We start from the raw sequence: 22,457 nt of genomic DNA, 5'->3' as shown, positions 1-22,457 counted from the left end.
TACGCGGAATTAAAAACACGCAAAAGTCTTCTGACACGGCCAAGCGCGAAAAATTAGTCGCGCGAAAATATCCACTTTTACAGTACCCCAGTGGGCAGTGAATGAAGTTCAATTCACTTGACCAACCTTCTCTTTTTATTCTACCACATTCTGAACGAGACATACAGAGTTCGATAATACTGATATATGTAAGAATCCATTGACTGATTTTACTTCCACTCTTAATTCTTGTCTGTCTGTCATACATTGCACTCTATATATGACTATGAAATGATCACAATTAGAATTTAACTTTTTCACATACTGGCAAGAACAGTAGTTTCATCAATCATGATTACTGCTCAACAACCCATTTGTCTTGACCTTTAGCAGATACATGCATTCATGATGCTAAGTAGGTACAACATCAACTCAATCACATCGCCACAACTCATCGCCACAACTATCAGTGCAACCTAATTTTTAGCAATTGTAACAAAGACACTTAAGGAGATAAAACTCAATGAGGGTATTCCAATGACTGCTCCACAATAAATAAAACACTACACATGGAAAAGCTTGCATGACTGAGAAGAACACCTAGAACTAATATGATGGACTTGCATTCTTCCAGCACTGCTCTAAACTAAATGTGATGAATACTGTTACACTTCCATGTTGCTCAAGAGCACTCAACATAATAAGTATATCAACTTGAAAACACTTATTTTTCTAGCTGAGACTATTGACCATCTGATGGTCCAGGTTTAAAAAAACAACAACAAAAACAAAACAGGTTGATCCTTTCCAGTGCCAAGGACTTTTGACACTGTCTTCTTCAACAGCTAAGCAGTTTTCTGTACCAATAGGCATTCAGACCACATAAAGGCTTAAGCAAACCTGTCTTGCATCCCAAAAACAAAAGCTCAGTCCTGCAAAGGTAGCCAAGCGATGGCAGTAAGGGTAACTATAGGTGGCACGTAATACAAGCCTTAATGCTGAAACTGAGAAAACTGAGCATACTGTCATGCTTTTTAAGAAGCTGAAAGTGTTTGAACTTGTGCCCCTGACGATGAAATGCAGTCAAAGCAAATTCATTGCTGATGTCTTGTCTCTCAATGGACTCGTCCTAGAACCGCAGAAAATATTCTTCACTATTTTGATTATACAATTAAACACATAGTCACACACTCGTATCTCAATTTTTGAGCCAGGAATTTTAGGATGTATTGTTTCTAAAGACAACTTCAGTTTGTCAATACATCATCATAAATCCTAACCTTCCTGTATACTCTGAATTTGCACTTTGGTGTCTTTATGAAGGTTACTTTTTTATACTCTTAAATTATCATGAAGACATTATCTTAAATGAGGAAGAATCAAGGCCCGACAAAATGTCATATAGATATGTCCAAGCTACAAATTGCCCCTGACTGGTTATGTCACGCCGAGTCAAATTTGTAACGGTTGTAGATGTCGTCGAATAGCTCCTTGCAGGCAATCTTGGCGCGGAGCTTGGTGCAAAGCAGGAATGAGCCGGCCATCTTGCGGTGGAGGGAGTAGCTCTCCTCGGGGGGTGGGGTCAGTCGGCCGGTCAGCATGACCGGGATGAGGTCCTGGATGCGCCTCGTCGTGTCCTGTGTGGAGAAGTCGAACTCCTCGTGGCTGCGGAACGGCTCACCCAGGATCATGACGGCATCAATATGGGCGTTCTCCATAGCCTGGTGATTAGCAAAAGTGAATAGAGAGAATACATGATCTACACTACATCGATGTAGGCTAGTTGCTGCTTTATGACTGCAAAGCATACACATTACTTCCTCTTCCATTATTCATTTCATACACACCTATGCAACAGCAAAAACAAAAATGAAAACAAAACTTTTAGCAAGCTTGCTTTAATACAATGAAGTTCTGCTTTCAGATGGTCCAGATTTTCCATTACTGCATCTAGCTGGTCTCTTCATTGGTATGTTTACAAGGTTCTGGCTTTTACAATTACAAGATAAAATTGGCAGTCTCTGCAATCGCGTCATAACAGTGTTTCACTGTATCTTTCAATGCAAATGAACCCTTTCTGCTAATCTGAATGCCTGATGCTTTGGGGTCACCCTGCTGAAGTGCAACAAACTTCTACATCTTTTAAATGTGTTACCTTGACACTCATTATTGACAGCAACCAACATTATACACAATTAGGACGTATTTCAGCTGACATACAACCATTATGCCTCTTCAAAAGCTCAGCATGATGACTAAATCCAGACAAATATCCATAAATTCCTTGATGATGACAGCTTTTCCCCTACATATCCTTGATTGACAAAACTTCAGGTTGTGCAGTCAAACATGTGTTGTTTACTATTTTGTTTCTGGATGTTATAGCATGCCTCCACACAATGGAGAGTATAATATCTAGTTTACAGAGAATACACTAGTGGCTGACATATTAAGTTAAAGCTTACCTTTGATTCATATCCCGTTAGAAATTGCAATGTTCTGGAGTTTTCGAGGACCTCCTGTCTATCTCCAACTGCTGCACCATGGATGACCTTGGGGAAACAAAGCAAAGCAAAGCCAACTTATCCACCGCCATTAGTCAATTTTCATTAACATAAACGTTTGGATGGTATCATATGCAATGCTTAAGGGCTCTGATAATTCAGTACCAACTACAGAAAAGCAAGATATTTTCGCGGCATGAAATTTTCGTAAAATGGAGCTGACGGCCTTTTTCGCAAACTGCCACTAGCATTCTATGCATATAGTGCAGACACAAACTTTCGCATGCATCTTAATTTCACAAATCTTCGCTCTCGCGATATTAAAATACACATGAACATTTGTGGTTTTATAGTATCATTCACTCAGAATTGATGACTTTACTTTCAAATGCAATTTCATCTTTCATTCCCATCAATGCACACTCAAAAAAAAAACAACAACAATAAAATAAACTGAGTGGCTTGTTAGAGTTTCATTTGCTCATTATCAAAATTTTGTTCTCCAGCTGCATAACAGTCACAGTGTACACTTACTGCTAGTCAGTTGTCGTCTCTCAACAGAACACTGATACAATACAACAACTGAAAACCTAAAATCCCTAGAATATAATGTTGTATAAAACATTGTTATCTATCCAATAAGCCATGCCCAAGTCAGTCATACCTCAATAACAATATATGGAATCAATGCTTTGCAATATCAATTACATGTTTGAGAACATCTAAAAAAAACACACACACAGAAAAGTTCTATAAGAAAGTTTTGACAAATGTATCAAACCAGGAAACGTGCACTTAATTTCTTTTTACTCTATAATAAGAAGCAAGGGTATATGAAGCTCACCTTCATATAGACATCCACAAATGACTTGTCGAAGTACCTTGTTGCTCCAAAATCTAGGAGTGTCACCTGCAGATAAAATTTTGGTAACCACAATTACTTGAATGGACAAATAAAAATGTATATCAATGAAAATGATCATAGCAAACACAATTTGTCTCTTTGCATACATTCCTTGAATCATTTTGAAAATGTTGCATAAATAAGACACATCAAAGATGGGTTTTTTTTTCAACACAAGATTATAAACATAAATTTCACAAACAAGAATTAAAAAAGGTTTAATCAAGGCATTTTTTAAAATGTCTGTGGGATATAAGTTTGGTCTCTTCAAATTCCTTGTACAGTGCACTCCCGTTATAACGAAATGCTCGGGACCGGCAGTTTTCTTTCGTTATAACAAAATTTCGTTATAACCGAACAAATACAATATATAACGAAAACAAGGAAACCACGTATATATATCATATTCTGTTTGCTGAATACTCATCATACACTGGAAAGCTATGTGAAATGTGATGGGATAATTGTATTACAATAATAAAGTTCCCCTCAGAAACTCTGCGTGACACAAGGAGCGAACATACAGTGGTGTGAAGCGTTCACCCATGCTTGTTCCGCTACGTATTTTCGAAAGCAATTTGCATTTCGTTATATCGAAGCACATTTCTTTTGTTTTTCTTTGTCTGTGGCGCTCGGAAAAGACTTCGTTAAAACAGAAATTTCGCTATAACCGTGTTCGTTATAAGCGAATTTTGTACCATAGACCTAAATGGTGATAATTTTGGGACCAGAAGATTTACTTCGTTATAACGAAATTTCGTTATAACCGTGTTCGTTGTAACGGGAGTGCACTGTATAGCACCCACAGAATCCTGTCCTGTGATGTGAATTAAATACACACATAAGAGAAGTCTTAAAATGTTAGAGATTTCATAAAGTATCACAAACAGCATATCCCATGCACAAGTGCATAACACAATAGAACAGTTAGAGCTTGGCACTGCACACTGCCCAGTGAATCAGCTAACCCTCTTTATGTATTTTCCTTTGTTTTATGCCCAAGTATATTTGAGCTAAAAATACTTGCTTGGTATTCCACAGTACACATACACTCACATGAGTGGGGTGAGCTAACAATTTCAACATAGACCATGATGTAGACTTACTTTGCCAGTTTCTTCATTGTAGAGGAAGTTTGACCAGTTGGGGTCTGTCTGCATGAAGTTCCACTCAAACAGTTCTGTCAGGCACAGACGTAGGATGTGTCTACATACCTGCCATGGCACATTAAGAAATACTGTAAATGCCTATTTTGCATTGTGGAAATTTTGCCTCTGCAAGACTCTTGTGAATATGATAACACACACAATTTTTTAGACATCAATGTTACAAAATAAAATTGTAAACATTCAAAAAATCAATCAATTACAGCCCCAGCCTGAAAAATTAACCATGCAAAAAATTTCCTTTCCTATAGTACATACAGCAATCAAAGCATACTTCATGGAAATGCAGGCAATCTGCAGTAAATTGAAAAAATGGTAATAATGATAATTTTTCACGCAGTGCCACTGCACAGTATGTCCACCCTAAAGCACACCTTCATAGTTTGCTGAAGTCTGACCTTTTATCATCAGGTATCACTGACTGGGAGTGATAAAATTGGTTTCTCTTTTTAGGCTGACAGAGTTAGTTATATTGGGTAGTCAACACTGCACAATCCAGCACAAGACCCAGCTCAAGATTGGAAAATCTCCTACATGTACATGCAGCCTTAGTTTCAGATAATGATACGAAGACATTTTCCACTATGTCCCTATTCTTGCGGATATGCACACCGGGGAAGAAGTCATGTGTAAGAAAAATACAAGCAAAGAAAAATGCTTCAAAGTTTGACAACTGAATTTTTCACACATGTTTGAAAAGACAAAAAGTAGAATACATTACAATAGTCCCAAGTACTTGTATCCACATTCTCAGGTCTCAGCTTGTGACTTTTTCATCATTTCTTCCTTTAAAAAAGTGGAAACTATTCCTAGAAAAGAAGCAAACCTACAGGAGAAAGAGTCATACCTCATTCCTGACTTCTTGACTCAAGTTTTCTGCCTTCTCAAGGGAGATGCCATCGATCAGCTCGGTGGTAAGCACTTCTTTTGTCGATAATTCCTGCACGACTTTGGGGACGGAGAAGATCGGGTCACCCTCGAGCAGCTTCCTGTAGGCCGAGCAGACACAAGAGGTAATGTGAAACATGCACCGAGTTTACTCATTTTCACTCATGCTGGAGTTGATTTAAGATGTGGAATCAACTCAGCAAGATCAGTGGGACATTTCACAGCAGGTTATGTGCTGAATAGAAATATGACAAATAAAGACGAAAACTCATAAAAATCAGAGTAATGTAGCAATTCAGACATGGGATCGTGTGATGATACAAAGTTCTTTTTTGGGCTAGAGCAAATGAAAGCAAAAAAAAAAATGGAGTCTATAGTGATATAGATTTTGATTAATTGAAGTTGCGTGATAGCAACACATAATTAAATCTGTTTGACTGAACTAATTTGAGAAAACTCACAAGGAGGACAGTATTCGTGACTCATCTGAGACACTTCTTCACCTCTGATGATTGGCTGATGAGCATTTATCCGTGATGGATGAATGGCGAATGTTGGTTCCTTGACATCTAGACAATAAAGGCAGTGACATCGGCCATTCATCCAGCATGCGTGAATACTCACCAGCCAGTCAGAGCTGAAGAAGTGACCTGGACAAGTCATGAAACTGTACTCTCTGTGAATTCCACAAGTAAATCCAGTCAAACAGATTTTATAACATGTTGTTACAGAAAGGGGGTCATGACAATTCCTAGACCATGATGGCACTCCAATCTAACACCTTGATCTAGAAATGGTACTTTCCTTTTTACTGGAGAAAATTATGCCTGAAGGCAGAGATGTCATATTGCAGAAAAAGACAAACTTGGGTGACAGACAGCAGGTCAAGAGGGTGAAAATCAGCTGCATCAAACATTTTGTATGGCTTCTTTAAGTACATTTTGTTTTAACATCACAAGTCTAGATAATACTGTCATATCTTTCAAAATACATCATCTCATTCTATCGACGTAACATTGCAAGGCTGCACACTATCCCAGTTTTTCTAGTGGTCCAATCTATCTCTTGGACCAGTAGATACCCACTTTTTCCATTTCTTACTGGTCCATTCCTGAAAAAGTTATACCCACTTTTTCCATTTCTTACTGGTCCATTCCTGAAAAAGTTACTGGTCCGACAATTATTTTTACTGGTCAGGGACCGTCGGACCAGTGCAGTCTGTAGGGTTGAACATTGGATGACAGTCTGTATTGTCTCACCTGAATTTCTCTGCACATTCAGCTTCCCTGATGTAGTCTACTTCCCAGGCTAGCTCTTTCTTCGCCACCTCTATGGCACTCTCAGCGTATAGACCTACAAACATGTGTGAGAGAGTAAAACATACATACATACAAGGTAAACAACATAGTAATAGAAAGAGAAAAAAATTACAGAGGAATGCAACAGGAACAAGAGACCCGCGGGTCTAGCGCTCACCTGAGTATCGCAAGTTCACCTTTCACGCAGTCACTAATCTAAACAAGGAAAAGTAGAAATTACGCGGTGCGTAAAATATGTCCCCGCCGGAAGTAGCATTTAGTAGCAAAATGTACAATATAGGTAAAAAGATCAAGGTCAAAGGTGAAAGAAGTCAAGGGTCAAAATTCTATGTAGAAGTTTTGAAGCCCTCACCTAGTGCCATCACATAAAGCAAACGGAATCGAAATCAGGTTAGAAATGGCGAAGGAGTAGCATTTTGTAGCCAATGTACAATATAGGTCAAAAAAATCAAGGTCAAAGGTCAAAGAAGTCAAAGGTCAAAATTCTGTGTAGAAGTTTTGAAGCCCTCACCTAGTGCCATCACATAAAGCAAACGGAATCGAAATCGGGTTAGAAATGGCGAAGGAGTAGCATTTGGTAGCAAAATGTACAATACAGGTCAAAAATCAAGGTCAAAGGTCAAAGAAGTCAAAGGTCAAAATTCTGTGTAGAAATTTTGAAGCCCTCACTTAGTGCCATCACTTAAAGCAAACGGAATTGAAATCGGGTAACAAATGGCGAAGGAGTAGCATTTTGTAGCAAAATGTAAAATATAGGTCAAAAATCAAGGTCAAAGGTCAAAGAAGTCAAAGGTCAAAATTCTGTGTAGAAGTTTTGAAGCCCTCACCTAGTGCCATCACATAAAGCAAACGGAATCGAAATCGGGTTAGAAATGGCGAAGGAGTAGCATTTTGTAGGCAATGTACAATATAGGTCAAAAATCAAGGTCAAAGGTCAAAGAAGTCAAAGGTCAAAATTCTGTGTAGAAGTTTTAAAGCCCTCACCTAGTGCCATCATATAAAGCAAACGGAATCAAAATCGGGTTAGAAATGGCGAAGGAGTAGCATTTTGAAGCAAAATGTACAATATAGGTCAAAGGTCAAGGTCAAAGGTCACAACTGAAATTCTGTATAGAAGTTTCAAAGCTCCCATGTAGTGCTATCATATAAAGCAAACAGAATCAAAATCGGGTTAGAAATGGCGAAGGAGTAGCATTTTGAACATTTTGATCACACACGGACGCACGGACAGACGGACAGACGGACAGACGGACACACGGACACACGGACACACAGACACACACACGTACGGAGCCCGTTTCATAGTCCCCTGCTCGAACTCGTTCGGCGGGGACAATTATTCACAGCTCTACCAAAATTTGACCAGGCGTTCTCAAGTAGAAGATGAAAATGTACAATAAGGGCCCAAATGTTTTAAGATTCCTTAATTTGGGGGGATGGGGGCCCCCTGGGGCACTCTGGGTGGGGCATGGTGCCCATTTTTACAAATTGAGATCCTGACCCACTAGGGATGCTACCTGCCAAGTTTGACGAAAATACATCATGAGGTTTTCAAGAAGAAGATTAAAATGTACAATTCAGGCCCCCATTTGGTCCTTCCCAACCAACCCCCCCCCCCCCCCTTGCCCCCAAGAGGGGCTCCCCTGGATCTCCTATGAACAAACTTGAAACTACAGTCATTAATGTACTCACTCATAGTGTCATCTTAGCTCTATAACTTCTGATTCTAGAGAAGATTTTTAAAGATTCCTTCATTTTGGGGGTTTGGGCCCCCCTGGGGGCCCCCTGGGTGGGGCATGGTGTCCATTTTAACAAATTGAGATCCTAACCCCCTAGGGATGCCACCTGCCAAGTTTGGTGAAAATGGGTCATGGGGTTCTCAAGAAGAAGATAAAAATGTACAATTTAGGCCCCATTAGGACCCTTCCTCACCCCCCCTCCCCTGGGTCCCAAGGGGGGCACCCCTGATTCTGCCATGAACAAAATTGAAACTACAGTCATCAATGTACAAACTCATAGTATTAACTAAGCTCTATCACTTCTGGTTCTAGAGAAGAAGATTTTTACAGATTCCTTAATTTTGGGGCGTTTGGGACCCCTGGGGGCCCCCTGGGTGGGGCATGGTGCCCATTTTAAAATAATGAGTTCCTAACCCCCTAGGGATGCTACCTGCCAAGTTTGGTGAAAATGGGTCATGGGGTTCTCAAGAAGAAGATGAAAATGTACAATTTAGGCCCCATTAGAACCCCTCCCCACCCCCCTCCCGGGGTCCCAAGGGGGGCACCCCTGATTCTGCCGTGAACAAACTTGAAACTACAGTCATCAATGTACTAACTCATAGTATTAACTTAGCTCTATCACTTCTGGTTCTAGAGAAGAAGATTTTTACAGATTCCCTAATTTTGGGGGGTTTGGGCCCCCCTGGGGGCCCCCTGGGTGGGGCATGGTGCCCATTTTAACAAATTGAGTTTCTAACCCCCTATTGATGCTACCTGCCTAGTTTGATGAAAATCTGTCTTGGGGTTTTCAAGAAGAAGACGAAAATGTAAAAAGTTTACGCACGACGCACGACGGACGACGGACGACGGACGACGGACGACGGACGACGCACGACGCACGACGCACGACGGACGCCGGACGAAGGGCGATCGCAATAGCTCACTTGAGCCTTTGGCTCAGGTGAGCTAAAAAGACTTACCTGTAATAAGGATAATTATATCTTTGCAACTGCTAAAGAGGCTAAACACAACAGGATACTTATGCTGACTAATACTCTGTTGCAACATGGTAAAACTGGAGTATCTCTCTTTTGAACACCCTCTACATACTAGTACTTCAATAACAATTCAGAGCTATCTTTTCATTTCATTTTTTTTTTTTTGAGGGGGTTCAGATTCAGTAAAATGAATAATTGTAAAGTGCACCGGGAACACTGATTTGTTATAATGCACTATAGAAGCACAACTAGTATTATCAATATGTTTTAAATTTCATCATGACAAGAGTCAACAGTATTTAGAAAACTGTGCAAAATATGTGAATACTATGCCATTCCCTTGAAAGAAGTTTTGCTGATGTGACATGAATGATCTACAGCAAAGCATGATGGGAAGGCTAAGAGGCATCATGGGAGTGACATGCTTACCTTCAGGTAAGACATCCCAGACTTTCATCAGCATCATCAGGTTGTTGATGTCGCTCTCGATGCCCTGTGCCACGCCCGGATACTAAAAGGTCATCATCCAATGACAAAACAGAAGATGGAATGCATTAATGAAGGTCACTAAATGATCACAAAAATTAGTCTGTTCACTTTCATCAATCATAACCTGAGCATTGAACAGGATTTTGCCATGCAGACCACTGCAGGGCAAAATTGTGAATGTGATTTGAATTTGATTGATCGGAATATGATCACTCAAAAAGTTGTCTTTCATGCCCAAATTCACAAAATATCAAACATGCAAAATATATAGTGTATTTAGTATCATGTAAGCATGAACATTATTATCCCTCAAGTAATGCTACGGGCATGCAAATCAGAAGCTTTTAATCTCTTCTTTAAAATACATCCTGTCCCTATCCTGTCCCAATCCTGTAAGTTCAGAGTCAGCGTATGGCTACATGTACATTTTTTGTACATGCTTACATGATACATAGGGACACAACCAGAAAAATTATATCCCTCAAGGAATGCTATGGGCAGGCAAATCAGAAGCTTTTAATCTCTTCTTTAAAATACAAACAAACAAACAAATGAAAGTAAGCGACAAACAAACAAATGAAAGTAGGAGACAAAAAAAAATGAAAATCATTACATTTCCAAGGTCTGCTCAGTTCAGGAAAGCTATTATCTATTCAGCATCTACTTAGTGCTACAGTGACTTCGTCCTGTCATACCTGAATCTTCATGGCCACCTCTGTTCCATCGTGCAGCGTCGCTAGGTGGACCTGGCCAATGGAGGCAGCAGCGAAGGGTTTGTCCTCAAAAGACATCACTTTACTCCTCCAATCCTCGCCAAGTTCTTGCTTCAACACTCTCTGTGTGAAAGATGTGACCAAGAGATCCTCACGAATGAATTCATCATTAGCATGGTTTAAATTGCATATGCAAATGCACATGCACACACACACACACACACACACACACACACACACACACCTAACACATAGAATTAAACTGCCATTTATTGTCAATAACCGTTTATGTTGTTTACATTGAACCCTAACTCAAACATGCAGAATCAGATCAACATTTATTGCCTGTAGTCACTCATATCATTTAATCTGAAAACAAATTACACCGAATCTGAACATACACACACACACACAGACATGTGTAATAATTCGTGCTCATAATCATTCAAAAGACCTACTAGCATTGGAAAATATAGATGGTCCGATTGATCTTCATTTGCTGCCCACTAAGGTACGTTCAAAAACCACAAATAGCCCATCAGCAAATATGACCATCAAAGAGTACGCTCATCATCGGTCAAGGTTGACTCCAGTCAAGATTCTTCAGCTATGTGAGTACTTACAGAGATCACTGACATAGCTGTAGACAATTTGTTACAGGGATTCTTGAATATATTCTAGCCAAACCAGCCTTCCCACCCCATTATCCCCACATTTTTATCCATACAGAGGATTTTTAGAGCCCAAATACAAGTGTTATTTTGTCAACCCACCTCATAACCTCCGACCCACTTAGAAAGTTTGTTGAACTCGACCAATATATTTTGCTGAGGCAACCAATATTTAAAATACTGGATGGCAAGAGGGGGATTTCCCCAAAGTTTTTATAAACTGCACCGTGATTGGTTGAGATATACGAGATGACCTGAAATATGAAGTAAAAACGTCTGTGATTGGTCAATCACGAATCGACTAAAATATCGCCTTTTTTTTCTCTAAAATTCCGCGTTTATATTGTCTTACTAGACTTGTTTCAAGAACAGAAGATTTGTTTTGGCCTAGTTCGATGTTGATCTAATTTCCTTAGGAATGTACACCAAAATACATAGATCACTGTTTTATCTGGGAATGAAGTGGACTAACTTGCACTGAAGAGTGTACCATACCCCATGTCAGGATCAAGTACAGTAGGAGACCATACAACACTCAGAGACAGAAAGGGTAGGCCCCTAAGTGAAAATATTCTTTGCTAAAATCCTCTGTAGGATAATAATGATAATATTGGGTGTCCTATTTTCGGTCAATGCAAGGAAATATTGGACTCACTACGCAAAATATTGGACTCGTCTTCGACTCGTCCAATATTTGTGCATAGCTCGTCCAATACTTCCTTGTATTAACCTCAAGGCCATCTAATATTATATAATTATTGGGTCTTTAAACTGCCAACACACAAACATACACAAAAAGGTAAACAATGCACATACACAAATAAACATATACAAAACTCAGAAATTATCCTGTTTAAATAAACCAATGATTATACAAAGCATTAAAGTTGCATTCTGACCTCCATTTGCCAGGCTGGCATGAAGTCCGCACTTTGACGTACTCGTTCAAACACCCTCTGCAGTTCGGGGCTGATCAAGGCATTATCTGACAAGATCAAGAAGTGATAACAACATATGGTTGAAGCTGACTCCATAAATTCACTTTCGGTTTTATTGCACATAGTTAACAAAGAACACAGCATTTAATCTGCAAACTACTATTGCCATGCGTAAATAAAATTAAATGAATACAGAATACAGAATATGCGGAACATAGCTAATACAAAGACCTTGATATTATGCCATATCGATATCATACTGCATTATATTACCACTTTCTCCATTATAAAGGATACACTGAAATTCAGGTGAGTTAATTCATATTAGGTTTCTACATGATGTCGAACACAAGTGACATAGCATATGCATGGAATGCCACACATGCTTCCTGGTAGTCCCCCCATCCATCCTGACTGAGCATTACGAAGTACTTTGATCATTCTTTTTGTGTCGCTGGGAATAAAGCAAGTTGAATTGCTAAGAGGAAGAAAAACAGTATTGCATCATGGCGTCGTCTGTACAGGAATACAACGGCAGGAATGAGAGACAACATCTACACAGTCCGCACATTTCTTCTTCCCCCATCCTCACTTACCTTGAATACTAAGCATCTGTCCGAGTTTAAGGGCCGCTCCTCTCACCCTGCACAGCGTGTCCACAATCTTCTCCGCATTGGCCTCCGTTAGGAGCAGGTTGGACCCGACTTTCTCTCCTGCCGCGATGAAATGGTGCAAACAGACAAATGGGTTTTGTCAATAAAACAATGCAAAGAACCAGACTTATGCAGGGCTATGAGCCATAGTATGCATCAGTTTCTGGTGTGCAGTTGATTGTTTTGTGATAGACCTTCGTTTGCAAAACAACAGAGAGTTGAAAAGCGACTTTGTTTACAGGGGTTCTTCCAAAATTAGAATGGGTGTTTGCAGAAAAGATTTTGTATAGGGGCAGGGATGTCAACCTTGTAAACATCACTGAAGTATTCTGAAGGCTGGAAAGGGGTATGTTTGGCAGAAAAACAGTATTTTTACCTTTCCTGCAATAGATATGTGCAGTAATACAATTTTGAAAAACAGTATTTCTATGAAACCTGCAGTATTTTCAGGAAAAAAAAGGTACAAAATATTGCAAAAAAATAAAATCAAAATAACAGTTGGCATCTCTGTAGAGGTGTCAACTTGACCCCCATCCCCAACCTCTCTATCACAGTGATGACGCATCTAACTGATATTGAAATAGTACAGAAGATGTTCTTCATCGTAGTACTTGCTGAAAGAATAAGGTTAATCTGCTGTCTCACAGAGCGAGGTAAACAGCTATGAAATCTGCTGGCCTTTGTCTGGCAAAGTAGACCGAGTGCAGCAGTGCATGCCTATCTACATCTGTGTATAGTGCTAGTGAAGGAAACACTGTACTTGGCAGTACAATTACTGATATTAAAATCTCAAGCAAAATGTACTGATAGTATGTCTGTCACTCTTTATTAACTTCTTTTGCGGGCATGAAGTGTACATACGTCACGAAGACTGAACATTTTTAATGTGTGATATAAACTTTAAAGAGATCTACCAAGAACACAACTGCGATCTTACTTACAAGACTTCTACAGACTCTCTGACAGAAAATGGAAGTTGCCCGTACACGTCTGTGCATAAATGCTTTATTGAAATTAGAAAACAGTACTGCAACGATGAAAAATTTGAAATACCACAGGACATAAACAGAGCTAGGATAACGCTTCCCCCCCCCCCCCCCGCCCCACACACACAAAACAGCTTCTGACTTACCATCTTCGAGACCAAGTCCCCGCTTGACCTTGTCAGCCAGGACACTGACACCGAGACCAGCTGCTAGCCCTTTGGAGAGATGTAACCCAATAGCAGTTTGACATTAGTGAATGTTCCACTGTTCTGGAATTTCATAGAGATCTATAGATGATTTTGGGAAGAAGTCTATCCATGTGATTTCCAAACTGCATAGCACTTTAGAAGATATAAAACTAACTTAATATTGCTACATCACATCTGGAAATAGAGGTTGTCTGGTAGTGTTATAGCACAAGTGGACATGTGGTGAGTCTGAACTTTTGCAAGTACATCATAATATCATGAATAAAGAATTAAGTTCATAACTGTAGATTGATTCATTATACTACACACAATGACTGCTGATCACAAAGTGTGTTACATGGAGGAGCTATCTACAGACAGTACTACTATCAAACCTGCCAACAATATGCAGATTAAAAATCTGAATGACGGTACCATTGAGTTGTCAAGAGGGCACTGTATGAGTGGTAGATCAACATAAATGTGAAGAATCTGCACTTGATAAGGGAGTACAGGTACAATCTGCACTGCATATCATGAGGGCAAGAAATGCAAAACGCTCTGACCTATAAAAATATGATTGTACAATCCTATATTCTACACACTTCCTGTCAGACAAGAAGTTGCAGGTATACGTCAGTGCATTAACAATCATAATTCACAAAGTGTGTTTATACAAACTTGAGGGGTGAACATACCTCCAAAGTTCAGAACTCTGCTCATTCTTGAGGCTGGTACTGTGCGCTCCTTGGCCTTGGCACTCAGCTGCAATAAAAATTGGTTGAAAGAAAAAAAAAAATGAGTGTAATGCTTCAATATATTATATCTCATGTTTTTTTTTCTCAAATTTGGTCGCTTGATACACCAATAGATTCTGCAGCTGTCAATTCTCATCATACAAGTACAACTTATAACAGATAAATGATATTTTATGACTATACTATGGCCTTGTTATATAAAGGTAGATTAACAGAGAGATTACAACTTGCAACTTAAATGAACTGAATGCAAATCTTATTTTACAAAACCAGTACATGGATAAAGAAACAGACATTTCAGGTAACATCCATATATAGCAGCTTCCTTGTCAAGTAGAGTATACCCTTTCTATACAAAGTAGCAATTACATGTACATTTATTGTACAAATTATAATGAATGATTCAATTGGTGGGTAGTAGACAGCAGACACACATGAACACAAACACAGAAAACTTAATCACTATTACACGTACAGGGTGTATAACTTCCCACTGAAAGCATTCTCGCTCTATTTTATTGCAAGAAAGCAATAATATGTCAGCAGATATCTGGCAAAGATCATGGTAAGCACATTCACATAGAAAAGTATTAAAGACGTTTGAATGATAGCAACCATTCATTGGTTTGACATCCATACAGGCAATCAAAAATCGCTGTCTTTGTCACACAATGACAATATTTCTCTGCCGACACTCCTTTGCTTTGAAAACAAGATACCAGAGAATTACACTTCTAAACTGGACATAAAAGCTATCGACTGTCTTCATCTTTGAGGATGTTTAAAAAAAAACTCACCGTTGGTTTGACTCTTGGCCTGGCGGCTGGCTTACGAGGTGGTGCTTTCGGCCCAGGACTTGCCGTCTTCCGCAGGTCATCCGCCGAGACGGTTCCTGTCGTCAGCTGACGCCTCAACACAGTGAGACTGTCGCTGGACACCCTGTACGGATACCTGGCCGCGGCAGACCTCGCGAAAGAATGATAGCCCCTAGAGGGAGCACTGCCGGCAGGTTTCTGTGGCGTCAGGGGCGGCTTTTGGAAAGCCTCGCTCTGCGAAGGCTCGACTTCCGGCATGTCTTCGACAGCAAACTTGGAAGCAGATTCGGCGAAGGTGTCCCCCCACTCCTCTGGGTCGCTGGTCACGACATAATCCCACCCATCATCATCTTTCTTCTCCTGGTGGAACAGAAAAGGAGCAGTTGGTAGAACGTGAGCTGGAGTGATTATGATTATGCAGGGAATAATTTCCCTTCTTGAAATTGAATAGCAAATTTTACTCCATGGACATACAGTTTGAACAAAATGGTATACAATTCTATGTAAAGAAATTGCTAAACAAATGACATTCTGCTTAGCAGTCATATATCCAAAATGCATAGCAAATAACAATGCAATACCAGGAAAATCATTCCCTGTCATGATAATGATAATTCTAGTTGTTGTGGTCACTTCATTTCGTCATCTTGGCTCAAAATCCTCAGAGACATTTAATACAATTCAAGTCACTGAAAAAGAGCCGAAACCATGTTCAGCTAATGCCATTCTCTTGAGGGTATATTCTGTCCAGAGTACTATACTTTTCGGTATGCACATATAAAATTGAACCAATGTTGTCCAACTTCCAGCAAATACCAAGATATACACCAGCACACAATGGTTGAAGGTGAGAGTGTTATAGAATTGTCTCAGTCACAGACACATGGGCCATAACAAATTGAAACTCTGAGAGTTCCTGCTGAAATGTAAAGGCCATGAAAGTCATAACACCAAATACAAATATTCATGGAAGGTTTCCATTGTGACAGTGGACCAGAAATCACCTCAGCTTAATTTAAGAAAACTTGACAAGCTGTTTCAGGGTATAACATGCTGTGAATGGTTGAGGAAAAAAAAAATCTCGTAACATTTTACTTGATGGAACCTGCAACAATATTGATTTTTCTTTTCAATGCTGAGTGCCAGGAACACTGAAGCATCAAAGGAAAAACAAACAAACAAACACTTGATTGTGAGGGTCAAGGTTTACAGCATATAATATATTCATCTATACGAAAGTCATCCTTTCATCATGCTTCATATAACAATATCCAGCCTGAACCCATACAACTGTAATTTCCCATACCTTTAAGACTTGACAATGACCAATCAATTATGATTATGCACACAACCACCTCACTTTTCAAACATCCGGCCACAAAAATGTGCAATGAAACTGAAACTACAATGCACTATTATATTCACATAATGGTGTAAAAACAGGAAATCATTGTTTCACTGTACAGTAAGTCGCAGTTTACTTCCTATGTACACAAGTGTAATTACATTAGCTAACTTCATATGATCACAGGACAACAGAATGACTGTTAGGAATCATAATATTCCATATCATATAAAATCATGAATGGTCTCAAACACAGACTAACTCTACTTGTGGCTATAAACTATGATATATGATGTACAATGTATAAGATCTTTGTAGGCATAATATTTCATGAATCATGATTTTATATGTGGCTGAATAAGTAATTGAGAATACCTGCAACAGAACATAAAATAGATTTTTTTCAAAGAATTTATAAGCAGAAAGTAATGTCAGCAATTTCCTAGTTTGGAGACCATTTGCACAGCCTTTGTGGTACAGGGGACAATAAATCAATGTGTTGTTAATTTTTGCAAGATCTGTTCACTCGCAAAGTTTATGACAAATGATGTACAACTTTTGTACCAAGAAATGAAATGTAATTATACTGTATAATACTTGATGCTAACAATACACTGCATTTAAAGTCATGAAAGGGTTGAGTAAAAACACATATACATGCTAGCACAAGGTCATAAAAAAGAGAAAGCAAAAGTAGACTAGTTCAGGAACAGCATACTCTGCCCTATTTCCTCAGTGGTCAAGGGGAATCCTAAAAGAGAAGGATATTATTCAATTTTATTTGCCTGCACAATGCAATTTTTCCTTTTCAAATCTTCGTTCATTCAAACATCTTGTAAAAGGTCTGACTTGTGAAGCCCAATCAACCTCTGCAAAAAACAAAACAACAAACAAGGTAATGCCTTGCATCACCTTCAACTTTGCTGGGATCGACACTAACCTCTACTGTTCTCCCATTGGCTCCAAAAAAATCTCGAAATCTGACATTTTGGAGGCCCAAAAAGAAATGCAGTGGCCCAAAGTAAAAAGGACACATAACAATCCATTTTTAATTCGAAGTGCTCCCTCGGGCTGCCAAAAGATAGCCTTTTTGGAAATTTGGTGGCCCAAACATCAATTTTTAGTGGCAGTGGCCCTGGGCGACTAGGCCACTGATAATATCAAGCCCTGCTTTGAAATTCGATCTCCTAAAGAAATATGACATGTACTGTACTATTTCCTTCAGCCAGGGTGACACTGTTAGACACATCTAAGATCAGCTTTCTCAAATACTGGATGAAAAAATTGGCCCCCACTGACAAATTCCAATGGGGGGGGGGGGGGGGGGGGGGGGGAACACCCACCTTGTCAGAGAACGAAACCATGGCATCACCGACTCTTTCTTCCACCTTCGTTTGCAGCCCCTGGACGGCGGCACGCAGGCTGGAGTTGGCCGCAATCTGTTGGGCCTCCTTGCACTGAGTGTCCACAAAGGTCTTGACCAGGAGGCCGAAGCCATTCATGGCTTTAGTGGCATCACCAAGCCTTGATCCCGACATGATAGCTGTGTGCTACTGGCGATCTGATTCCTCTAGTAAGATAGAATGGAAGAAGAACATGTCTTGAGCTCAAATCTATTAAAATGTCTATGAATAACAAGTTGGATTAAATGCGCATGGGACTTACACTGTACAATTTTAAATCATCTCAACAGTACAAACTGGTATTTCTTTTACCACACATTTCTTTTACTACAAGATACAGTTACCTGGTATGATTCCATACATTGTATGTCTACTCACACTGTTCAGAAATTGTAGTAGAACAGCAAATGATGTGCTTTTATGGACACATATTATTACAGTCAGACTGCTCATTTTAGATGTCCTTGCTTCAAATGCAGAGCAAACCTCGTTTGAATGAAACACTCACAAAGCAGAGACTATGGTGGGTATACTGTAAAACGAGGAATGTTCCCGTGCATTTTAATTCTGCGAATTTCGCGAGCGCCAAGATTCGCGAAATTAAAATGCAAGTGAAAGTTCTTGTCTACACTATCTATATGCATTGAATGCCAGTGGCAGTTTGCAAAAATTTCATGCCACAAAAATGGCTGTTGGCTGCAATTTGCGAAAAATTTATGCCGCGAATATATCATGTTTTACAGTATGACAGAACATCCGAGTTGACACCTCAGTGACACAAAAATGCACTCTTTCGGCCTATGAGTTCATCTTCTCAACCAAGTGATGAAACACACTGATATTGTGTTTTCCCCCCTCAAAATACAAGTGAGAAGACTGTCCATGTAATACAGTATCCAGACAGTTGTGACCTACACTGTACAATGTATCATGATGGTATTTATAGCAATGATAGCTTTGAGGATATCACTTTACAAGAGGGGGAAGGGTTAGGTGTAGGGTTATCATTAAACGGAGACTCCTTAATGTTTACGTTACGAATGTTTACATTATTTGAAAACTCCTCCAAGTCAGTCAGATATAAAGAATCAATTATATGAATGCAAATCTTGGGCAACTCATCCCAAGGTAAATGTGTAGAAACTGTAAGCTCTGCCAGCAAGTTGTTTGTGCCATTGAAATGCGTTATACAGACAGGATGCAATTGTTTTCACAGGGCTGTGAAGTACAGCTGAGACTTACAAAAGGCTATTGCTGGAAGCTCACAATAGTGGGATTGGGTTGTGGTACCATCACAATGTACAGAACACTGACACAGTCTGGATTTAACTGTCTCACACGATCAAAAATCAAGTGATGTGTTTTTACTGGCTTAACTTTTCATGCAGTCACCCTCAGCCTTTGGCAATCCTGCGGTATTGGGTTCCACACATGGTTATGACCATGAATTGACAATTATTAATATTCCAGTAAATAGGGAATGGTACAATAATCAAAAGTAGTGTATACATGTATACATTGTACAGCCACACATGTGTGTCTTTCCCATCCAACCAAATGTGCATAGTCGTAGCCATGACCCGATTGCCTGGTAACTGGAAAACAGCCATATCAACATGCGGACGTACATTACACAGCACCAACAAAATAACCTATATTTCTAACTTTTTAGAACACTTTCCCTAAAATTTTCTTAAATGATTTACATCTTATTCTCACAATCTTTTTTTTTTCTTTTTTTTTGAAATCAAGTTGGATTTGAAGCAACTGCAAAGTTACAACTAGATAATTTGAATCAATTGCAACACCAACTCTGTAAGATAGGATCCTGACTCTGGCATATTGGACTCTTACTTTATAACATGTACAAATATGTTGCAAGCCATGTTTAAAGACGTGGGTATCTCATTTGGCTTTGAGACCAGGTGGTGATATGGTGGCAACTCAAGTCTCACCACTCACGGAGTAGATGCAGAGGGGTATGATTGGGTGTCTAATACAGTGACACCCTAATTAATGCTTTTCTATCAATAGAAACTTATAAATATCTCACAATTTGCCTGAATTTTCACTCACATGTATCAAAAGACGATACTCTGAAATCACAAGCACATTTGTAAAGATGTGATTGGTCGTACACGCTCCAAGGTAACTGCTTCGAACATGTGGGGTGTTTAATATTTTGATGCACTCGGTTGCGCTGTATTTTCAAACCGACACCCCTACCCTCTTTTGCCAATATGTGTGATGTGAAGTGCGCGTAATGCTTTTCCAGCTTGTATTTATAATCTATGGTATCATTGTTTGGCTGTTGATCTTGTTTATTATCCATCGGGTAATTATCAGTAACATTTGGAAATCTCAAATCCCCAGTGAAGAATAGAAAACAACCTTAACATCGGTACCCTGCGTATCACCACATAGATGTCTAGAACAAAAAATTATGCATGGGACTAATAAGCGCCATACGATATCCATATGCTATCCATGAAAATAATAAAAACATAGAGATGAAAAACAAACTCATAAACAAAGGAACAAAAACTAAAATAAACATGGTTCCATTACACATCCTCTTAACAGAGGGAGGAAGGGGTACCGGTCTTCACTTACTTTTGTTTTAGCCCTGCCAGCATTATTAACAATGCATCGCACACACTAACTAAAACAGCGTTATTTCACTAACATTCGCTAGACCTCGACTCCCTATAGAGATTCAGAATCAACAGGGCAGCCATTGCCCCATCAACCACCCCCCTCCCCCCCCCCCCCCCCCCCCATTCCCCATCGGCCATGGCATGGGATACAAATTACCGGTACCCGCTAGGTAACACCCCAGGATAGGCCAAAACTGCTGCATTTATGGCATACAAATTACAATTTGTATTGAGGTAAAACTTGGGTGAATTCTTGTTCTTCCTTAAAAGCTAACCTGATATTTCAAGTTTTCAAATTAAGGTCCTAACTGAGTCAGATACAGTGTATCTCAATAAATTCATCTAACTTTTTTTTAAGGTAATTTTACTTCCAATTTTATTTTTATTGGCAATTTGAAGTTGAGTTGAGGTGCACCTGAAAATAAAAATAAAATAAGGTTAGAAAACTGGTCTAAACTTTATTTCAAGTTTATAGCTTGTTACAGCTTACCTAATCCGTTAGGCCGTCGAGATCGAGAGTACAATGTACACCACAGCAGCTGTAAAAGGTAAATTATACCCCTTTTCACTGCTTCAGGATGGACTGCTTACAGCAGAAAAGACATGGATGCAAATTATGCAATGTTGTTGGCTCGTAGGTCGTAGTTAGCTGCGGCTGAGCTGCGCCTCTTCTGAACCTCACGCTATCGCTGGCTGTCGTAACGTTGATCCGTGAATCTAGTTTATAATAACTTCGGCCCCTTACAATTTTTTCTTTGAAGTCAAACGACAAATGTTCATCCTGACAAGAAATAGATCAAAACAGAGTGTGCAATTACAACGACTCTCTCTAGCTCTCGCGATGTTCGGTTTCTGTCTATTCAACACACTAACCAACAGTCGATCATGTCACACACAAGGCAACGTGAGATTTCTGTGAGCTAGTCTCGCGAGGTACTAGGTGATGTAACGTGAAAAACTCTGCAGCATGTAGATGTACGACCGGGTTCGACCGGGGTCTACACCACTGCGCTATGGCTAGGTCAACAAAGCTTGCGTAACGCTGACCGAAATTCCCATGTTGTGAGTTTTGGAATCTTCTATTTTTACATAGGGTAATATACAAATATGTGAGGAGAAACGTCGGGAATAATTGTTTTATTCTACAATACTAAGTATTTTTATTCGCAAAAAAGCACAAAAATTCAATGTTGATTATCTTTTGGGATAGAAATTTCAAAATTGTTGCATCAAGACTTATTTTCAATGTATGCAATATGAGAAAACATATATTAAAAATCCTTCGTTGATATGTAGTAGTCTAAACAGACCATGCTGAGTGGTGCTCATATCTTGTACTTACACCAACGTAAGAGCGATGAACAT

General features: G+C 39.4%; 1 protein-coding gene across 1 annotated transcript; it reads right to left on the bottom strand.

Annotated features, from left to right (window-relative positions):
- Positions 1–844: 844 nt before the first annotated feature.
- On the bottom strand, positions 845–21,974 carry LOC139739535 (atypical kinase COQ8B, mitochondrial-like). Its single transcript, XM_071650134.1, has 15 exons — positions 21,583–21,974; positions 18,376–18,602; positions 15,670–16,047; positions 14,813–14,879; positions 14,073–14,141; positions 12,884–13,000; positions 12,249–12,334; positions 10,661–10,801; positions 9,906–9,987; positions 6,701–6,794; positions 5,401–5,542; positions 4,494–4,601; positions 3,328–3,393; positions 2,445–2,531; positions 845–1,700 (listed from the first exon to the last, which is right to left on the bottom strand). The coding sequence occupies exons 2-15, from the start codon at positions 18,568–18,570 to the stop codon at positions 1,422–1,424; spliced, it is 1,911 nt and encodes a 636-aa protein (XP_071506235.1). The 5' UTR covers positions 18,571–18,602; positions 21,583–21,974; the 3' UTR covers positions 845–1,421.
- Positions 21,975–22,457: the final 483 nt, after the last annotated feature.

The sequence above is a fragment of the Diadema antillarum genome, unplaced genomic scaffold (genome assembly GCF_040938485.1).
Source record: "Diadema antillarum isolate AM-2024a unplaced genomic scaffold, OU_Dant_1.0 seq00000803_RagTag, whole genome shotgun sequence".
In the NCBI taxonomy this organism is placed as follows: Eukaryota; Metazoa; Echinodermata; class Echinoidea; order Diadematoida; family Diadematidae; genus Diadema; species Diadema antillarum.
This window is presented reverse-complemented; position numbering and strand designations above follow the sequence as displayed.